The following is a 7873-nucleotide window of genomic DNA, read 5'->3' as shown; positions in this document are numbered from 1 at the left end:
GAACCTGGCTGAGGGCGGGTCTCCTTTGACATAGACTCCAGGGGTTAGAGATCCAATGACTGTAGCCACCAAGAGGAACAGAGTTCCCGCCCTTCGCTTGTGAAATCACCAGAGGTTTTGAAGATTCTAGGAAGGGAAGAGTGATAATGACCTTATGACCATAATGACATGATGAGTGATAACGACATTATGACATTTCTCCCTAATGACATAAACACATAAGTATAATGACATGTTTTTCCAGGGCACATCCACATACATACCCTCGAATAAATCCCCATTGCCCTCTTGACTGGCTTATCTGTAAACACAAGGACACATGAAATCCTGTGGTGAGCGGTGGTGGAAGAGGCATTTCATGCTTATTAAGACAGAAGCACAACCACCTGTTTGTTTCCCCAGACAACGCTGGGGCAGATGCAGTTCATCTGAGACAGTGGAAGCGGGGAGGCATCCAAATGCTTGGCTTTTAGGCCCAGCTCTCTCAGTCACGGTAAAACCTTGGGCAAGCCACTTCCGAACCTCAGTCTCCTCATCTGTAAAATGGAAACACTGTTGGTGAAGACCAAAAGAGGTGAAAGGTGAAGATGCGTCCTACATTGTAACATGTTATACAAGTGTTAATTACTTATTAGTGGTCTTAAGCCAGACCATTAACTTCCTTTTTTTTTTTTTTTTTTTGGAGACAGAGTCTTGATCTGTTGCCCTGGCTGGAGTGCAGTGGTTCAATCTCGGCTCACTGCAACCTCTGCCTCCCAAGTTCAAGCGATTCTCCTGCCTCAGCCTCCAAAGTAGCTGGGATTATAGGCGAGTGCCACTACACCTGGCTAATTTTTGTATTTTAGTAGAGATGGAGTTTCACCATGTTGGTCAGGCTAGTCTCAAACTCCTGACTTCAAGTGATCCTCCCACCTTGGCCTCCCTAAGTGCTGGGATTAGAGGGTGAGCCACTGCGCCTGACTGATGCTTAACTTCCCTAGGGTTCAATCAGAAGTGAAGAATTATGGTAAACTCATCCTGGCCACTCATAGCTGTGGTAACAGTAATGCAGGGGATGGTGGCTGTGTCGTTGGGGGCCACTATGAAAGCCCTCCCTTCACCACACCAGTGTATTTTTCCCAAGGAGGCGGCTCTAACTGCCAGGAGACTCACTTTCTTGTTGCAGATAAGTGACAGAAAGCCATAGAGTTAGCTCAAAAAAAAAAAAGGGAAATTGTTATAAGAATCTAAAAGTTTCAAAACAAGGGCCGAGATATAGCCAGGCATCAGGAACAGGCTAGAATCAGGGACTGGAAGCCTGTAAGAAACTCAGGAAACCCTCTCTTGGAATTTCTTTTCTTTGTGAGTCTACTACATTCTCCACATAAAACAAAACGTCAGTCATTGCCAAAAGCTTCCCAGATTTACATCCTCTGAAACTGGAGTCTCTTAGACCCCACCTCAGGATCCCAGGGGAGGGAGCTCATTGGCTTAGCTTGAATCAGGTGTTCACTGCTGAACCAATCAACCGTGAGGACACAGCATAGACAAATGTGGCTGTTCCCATGTTGCAATGGAGGGAAGACAGTAACAGGGGAAACCCAGTAGGAGTCCACCACTTCCTCTCTCTCAGGAGTCCTTGCATCCCCAATGCCTTCTCTCTGATCTCATTCAGCCAACGGGACTCTTCCTGATGTCCTGCAGCAGTGCCGGGTGCTGGTTGTGGACTGTGCCAATTGCTCCAGCTCTGGCTGGTGGGGCAGGACCATGAAAACCAGTATGATCTGTGCTGAGGGTGATGGCGTGACCTCCAGCTACAACGTGAGTACCAAAATCAGGGGCCCCGCTCCACGACAAAATGTGGCTGGGGATAACGCTATCAAAGTCCATCCCTCCATAGGTCCATCCTCCCACCTCCTGACAGAAGTACCCAGAAATATGTTCCAGATATACCAGAACCCGATCTTTGGGCAGGCACGGTGGCTCTTGCCTGTACCCTATCACTTTGGGAGGCCAAGGCGGCCAGACCACTTGAGGTCAGCAGTTCGAGACCAGACTGGCCAACATGGTGAACCCTTGTCTCTACTACAAATACAAAAATTAGCTGGGCGTGGTGGCGGGCACCTGTAGTCACAGCTACTTAGGAGGCTGAGGCAGGAGAATCACTTGAACCCATGAGGCAGAGGTTGCAGTGAACTAAGGTCACACCACTGCAATCCAGTCTGGGTGACAGAGCGAAACTCAAAAAACAAAAAACAAAAAAAAAAACTTGATCTTGGTTCTTGTTTGTTCTTGTTTTGAGACTCTCCTTGTCATGTCCACTCCTCTCACTGCTGGGAAGTCCTTCCCTGGGTCTCATCAAGTTCTCTTGTGACTGTCATTTCATAACATTTCCTCTATGCTGGAAGGGAGCCAGAGGAAAGTATTCCCTGGCTTAGGGCCTTTCTAGGATGACTTCTGGGTTTTCTGTTGAATTACTCTCATCAGCGGCCCAGCGTGACCCCTCCAGGTAGCTGCCACAGAAGCCTACCCGGAAACAGTGTCCTAACCACCAGGAATTGCTCTGTGTTGGACTTAGCAGTGAAGTGGGGATGGAATAGGAAGGAGTTCCACATGCCCTTCAGATCACACTGTGCCCTACACACTCTGCCCACACAGACCACCCCACCCCCAGGAAGACAGAGCCAGTGGGGAAGAGCCTGAACTCTGGGATGTGGCCTCAGCTCCTTTACAAACTGCCTGTGCAACCTTGGGCAAGTCCCAACCTCTCAACACTCCAGTTTCTCCTCTCCAGTGGTCTGGGGAGACTGTGAATATTTACCTCCTAGGATTTTGTGGGGATTAATGAGATAAGGAATAGAACATGCTTAGCTCAGCTCTGGCTACACAGGAAGAATTGGTGTTGGCTCTTGTTGGAATTATGGTACCATCTTGGGCTATGACCACAAGGGCTGGCTTCAGAGGACAGTGACCTGCAGCAGAACAATAGAAATGCATTGAGAACAATGGTTCCAATGGGCAGCCCCTTCCTCACCCTTTACCCTTCTGTAACTCTGGCCTTCCTCAGGGAGACTCTGGCGGGCCGCTGAACTGTCAGGCAGCTGACGGCCGGTGGGAGGTGCATGGCGTCAGCAGCTTCACCTACAACTACTGCCACAAGCTCTCCGTCTTCACACGGGTCTCCAGTTACATCGACTGGATCAATTCGGTAAGAACCAGACCAGCCCTGACCCCCAGGGCAGTTCCCTGCTCACCTGGCCTCAGGAGTGCCATGCCCACCTGGCGACTGAGAACCCCCTCCTTCCTCTTGAGAGTTAGATGGGACCGCTTCGAGGAGGCTGCAGACCTTGGCAACTGCTGGGCCCCCCCCATGGGACCCCAAAGTTTCTGTGTGGGTAAAGCTGAGTAAAAAGCAACATAGAGGGTGGCCTTGTCCAAAGAGATTGGATACTCCTCAGGCATATTAAGAGTGAGTTCCACCGGACACGGTGGCTCAGGCCTGTAATCCCAGCATTTCAGGAGGCTGAGGCAGGCAGATCCCGAAGTCAGAAGGTCCAGACCAGCCTGACCAACCAACCCATCTCTACTAAAAAAATACAAAAAAATTAGCCAGCTGTGGTAGCGCACTCCTGTAAACCTAGCTACTCAGAAGGCTGGGGCAGGAGACTCCCTTGAACCTGGGAGATGGAGGTTGCAGTGAGCCGAAATTGCACCATTGCACTCCAGCCTGAACAAAAGAGTGAGTTCCATAGAAATGGTGATTTTATTTTTGTGTATCTGTGTGTGGCCCAGACTCCACCATCCAGTGCTAGAACAGGTATATTTGTCTGCAAAGCCCAAAACCTGATTCTTTGAGACCCCCATAGCATTAATTATTGGAAATTAGTCCCCTTCGGGGTCTTCCAGCTATTCTGCAGGGTGACCAACCATCCCGGTTTGTGCAGCACTGAGAGGTTTTCCAGGATGCAGGACTTTCTGTTTTACTCTGGGACCATCCCAGGCAAATAAAGCCGAGTTGATCCCCCTGTCTTATCAATGTAAACTCAGAGAGCTGTCTCCTTTCAGCTTCCACAATAACTCAATTTTCTTTTCACAATGAACACACATTTGTTTATAACAATAAGCATTAACATTATTTATTAAAAATAATAGGCCAGGTGCCATGGCTCATGCCTGTAATCGCAGCACTTTGGGGGGCCAAGGAGGGAGGATTGCTTGAGCCCAGGAGTTCAAGACCAGCCTGGGCAACATAGCGAGACTCTGTCTACAAAAAAAATTATTTAATTACTTAGGCATGGTGGTGCATGCTGGTAGTCTCAGCTACTTGGGAGGCTTGGGTGAAAGGATCACTTAGGCCTGCGAGGCCAACATTACATTGAGCCAAGGTCACACCAATGCATTTCAGCCTGGGTGACATAGCAAGACCCTATCTCCGAAAATAATAATAATAACTGGCATAAATATTAAGGAGCAGCCGTGGATACACGCAGCAGTAGGTGAAAGCAGCTAGAACAGGAAACCCCGTCACAAGAAAGGGGTGGCTGGTGGCTCACGCCTGTAATCCCTTTGGGGGGGATTACAGCACTTTGGGAGGCCGAGATGGGCAGATCACCAGAGGTCAGGAGTTCGAGACCAGCCTGGCCAACATGGGGAAACCCCATCTCTACTAAAAATGTAAAACTAAGCTGGGTGTGGTGATACATGCTTGTAATCCCAGCTACTCAGGAGGCTGAGGCAGGGGAATCACTTGAACCTGGGAGGTGGAGGTTGCAGTAACCCAAGTTCACACCACTGCACTCCAGCCTGGGCAACAGAGCAAGACTCCATCTCAAAAAAAGAAAAACCACAAAAAAAAGAATCGAGTGCCCGGGAGGGGGCAGAGGAGCCACCATGCCTGGTACTGGATGCTGGGAGGGAAGAGTCGGACACTCTGTGCCGATGAAAGACCACCTCAGTTTGGTCTTCTGTAAAATGGGACATGAACTAGACAAGAACCCCTCCACTATTTACGCGCTACAGCAAATGGGAGTTATGGTATTTGTGGCAGAGCACCTGGTCCTGGCAGCACCTTGGGAACCTGAAGCAGGGGCAGGGGCAATTGTCCCAATATTTTTGTCCCAGCGTCAGGTGTTCCCAGCCACAGACACAAGCACAACAGAACAGGCCAGATCCCGAAGCATGGCCAGATGGCAGCAGGGATCCACAGGGCACCACGCCTCGTGAGGCAACTGGGCAGAGGCCCTGTGTTCATGGGAGAGCAGTCGGGACAGGCACAGATGCCCAGTAATGGGTTTCATAAATGGGAGAGACAAGCAACCCGGTGTCCTTGGGTGGGGGTTGCCCCTGGCAGTGGCGGAGGGGCTCGTGAAATCTTGCAGTGGCCCCAACCCAGGGACACACTGTGTGCAGGCTGGGGTCACGTACCACTAGAGCCCTGGGGGTGCCTGAGAGCACCTGCCTGGATAAACCCAGACAAGTGACAAGCCAAGAACAGGAAGTACAAGCAAAAGAGCAGAGAAGCAGAGGAGACAAGTGGCCTGGGGCATTCATCCTTTCAACAAATGTCCATTGAATGACAGTCACACGTGAAACTTCAGCAATCCTTAGCTTTTATTCTTTTTCCAGAAGGTAATACATACTCTGTGTAAAAATATTAACACAATATGAGAGTGTATCAAGTAAAATGTATCAAGATGTCTCCCCTCATTTTACATCTCCAATTCCGCTCTCCAGAGTTAATCATTGTTTTTGTTTTTGTTTTTATTTTTGTTTTTGTTTTCAAGCGGAGTCTTGCTCTGTTGCCCAGGCTGGAGTACAGTGGCTTGATAGCTCACTGCAACCTCCGCCTCCCAGGTTCAAGCAATTCTCCTGCCTCAGCCTCCTAACTAGCTGGGATTACAGGCATGCACCGACATGCCCAGGTAATTTTTGTATTTTTAGTAGAGATGGGGTTTCACCATGTTGGCCAGGCTGGTCTCAAACTCCTGACCTCAGGTGATCTGCCCATCTCGGCCTCCCAATGTGCTGGGATTACAAGCGTGAGCCACCGCGCCCCGCCAATGATTGTTAAAAGCTTGGTGTGTGGTCTTCTCAACTTTATGTACATATGTATCTATATATATAAAGAGAGAGACACTGTCTTCTAAGCAAAAATAGGATCTGAGTCTTCATACTATTCTGCAGCTGTTTTTCACTTAACACCTTATCACATTTTATATGTCAGTACGTACATGTCATTCTTTTGAACACCTAATAGGTATTCCATAGTTTGAGTATAATGAATGAAGCTCTCATGTTTCTTATATTTCACTCTTACATTGTGCAGTGAACATCCCTGAACATAATTCTTGCACACTGGTCTGAGTGTTTGTGCTGTAGCAGCTGGATCTCCTGCCGTTTACAGCACTGGATCATGAAGTTGGCATATCAAAATGTTTAACAGGCCGGGTGCAGTGGTTCACGCCTGTAATCCAAGCACTTTGGGAAGCTGAGGCGGGTAGATCACTTGAGGTCAGCAGTTGGAGACCAGCCTAGCCAACATGGTGAACCTTGTCTCTACTAAAAATACAAAAATTAGCCGGGCGTGGTGGTGCATGACTATAATCTCAACTACCCGGGAGTCTGATACACGAGAATCACTTGAACCTGTGTGGCGGAGGTTACAGTGAGCCCAGATCGCCCCACTGCACTCCAGCCTGGGAAACACAGTGAGACTGTCTCAAAAAAAAAAAAAAAATGTTTAACAGACACTGATCAACAGCCTCTGGAAACAGTTACAGCACCAACCACATTGCATAACTGCCTTGCAAACAGCAGTTTTGATTTGAGAAACAAATGAAATCTAAAAATATGCCATCCACACGTTTGGAATACAACTTTTAGGGGTTCAAAGGCCACATAGGACTCCTGGTAAGCCCACATAGGACTCCTGGTAAGACCCCCTTTACAGGAAGACCCTAACAGGTCAATGAAAAGCTGTGATTGTATCTTTTTTTTCAAAACGTCATCAGAACTCCTCAGGCAGGAGCTAGTGCAGTGTGGGCTGCCTGTGACTCACATGAGGAGCTTAGCCCAGGAGGACAGGAAACTGCCGTGCACAGCTCTGCGGTGAGGTGAACCTGACGATTTTCTTTTGTGTCCTGCAGGTGATTGCAAATAACTAACCAAAAGAAGTCCCCGGGACTGTTTCATACTTGGAAACGTCACAGAAGGAAATTAATATTATAATAAAGTGACAACTATGCAAATCACATCTTCATGAGAGATTTATTAGCAATCCGTCCTAACATCCAGGGCCCTAAAAACCATGAGTAGGCTGGGCACAGTGGCACAGCCCTGTAATCCCAGCACTTAGCACTTTTGGAGGCCAAGGCAGGCAGGAATTCAAGACAAGCCTGAGTAACATGGCATAACCCTGTCTCTACTAAAAATACAAAAAGCAAATGGGCGAGGTGGTATGCACCTGTAGTCCCAGCTACTCAGGAGGCTGAGGTGGGAAGATCGCTTGAGCCCTGGAGGTAGAGACTGCAGTGAGCCACGATCTCGTCATCGCACTCTAGCCTGGGCGACAGTGAGACCATGTCTCAAAAAAAAAAAGGAAAAGAATTTTGAATCTGTGTCTCCCTGCCCGACTGAGACCTCAAGGACCCAGCCCACTTTAGAACCTGACACATGACATTATTGTCAAACAACATATAAATGGAGCACTAAGCTGGATTTCTGTGCAGGCGCTGCCCCACCGGATCCCGGAGGTTCTGGGTGAAACCTCATGGCCAGGACCAAGGCTGGAGCCAGTGCTGCAGGCCTGGCCAATCAACACATTGCATCCCCTTCCCCCACCACAGCGATTGGCTCAGGGATGGGCATATGACCTGAGGCAGGTCCAATCAGAGAT

At 48.8% G+C, this 7873-nt stretch overlaps 1 protein-coding gene across 1 annotated transcript in view; it reads left to right on the top strand.

The window, feature by feature from the left end:
- The window catches only part of LOC105536199 (chymotrypsin-like elastase family member 2A), a 14159-nt gene extending 6930 nt beyond the window's left edge, over positions 1-7229 (top strand). Inside the window, exons 3-5 of the mRNA XM_011975481.1 lie at positions 1655-1800; positions 3047-3187; positions 7125-7229. Of these exons, the coding sequence (XP_011830871.1) occupies positions 1655-1800; positions 3047-3187; positions 7125-7142 (305 nt within the window). The 3' untranslated portion in view covers positions 7143-7229. The remainder of the gene's footprint in view (positions 1-1654; positions 1801-3046; positions 3188-7124) is intronic.
- Positions 7230-7873: the final 644 nt, after the last annotated feature.

Source organism: Mandrillus leucophaeus, unplaced genomic scaffold, assembly GCF_000951045.1.
Source record: "Mandrillus leucophaeus isolate KB7577 unplaced genomic scaffold, Mleu.le_1.0 Scaffold1568, whole genome shotgun sequence".
Lineage (NCBI taxonomy): Eukaryota > Metazoa > Chordata > Mammalia > Primates > Cercopithecidae > Mandrillus > Mandrillus leucophaeus.
The sequence above is the reverse complement of the archived record's forward strand: the minus strand, read 5'-3'. Positions and strand labels throughout refer to the sequence as shown.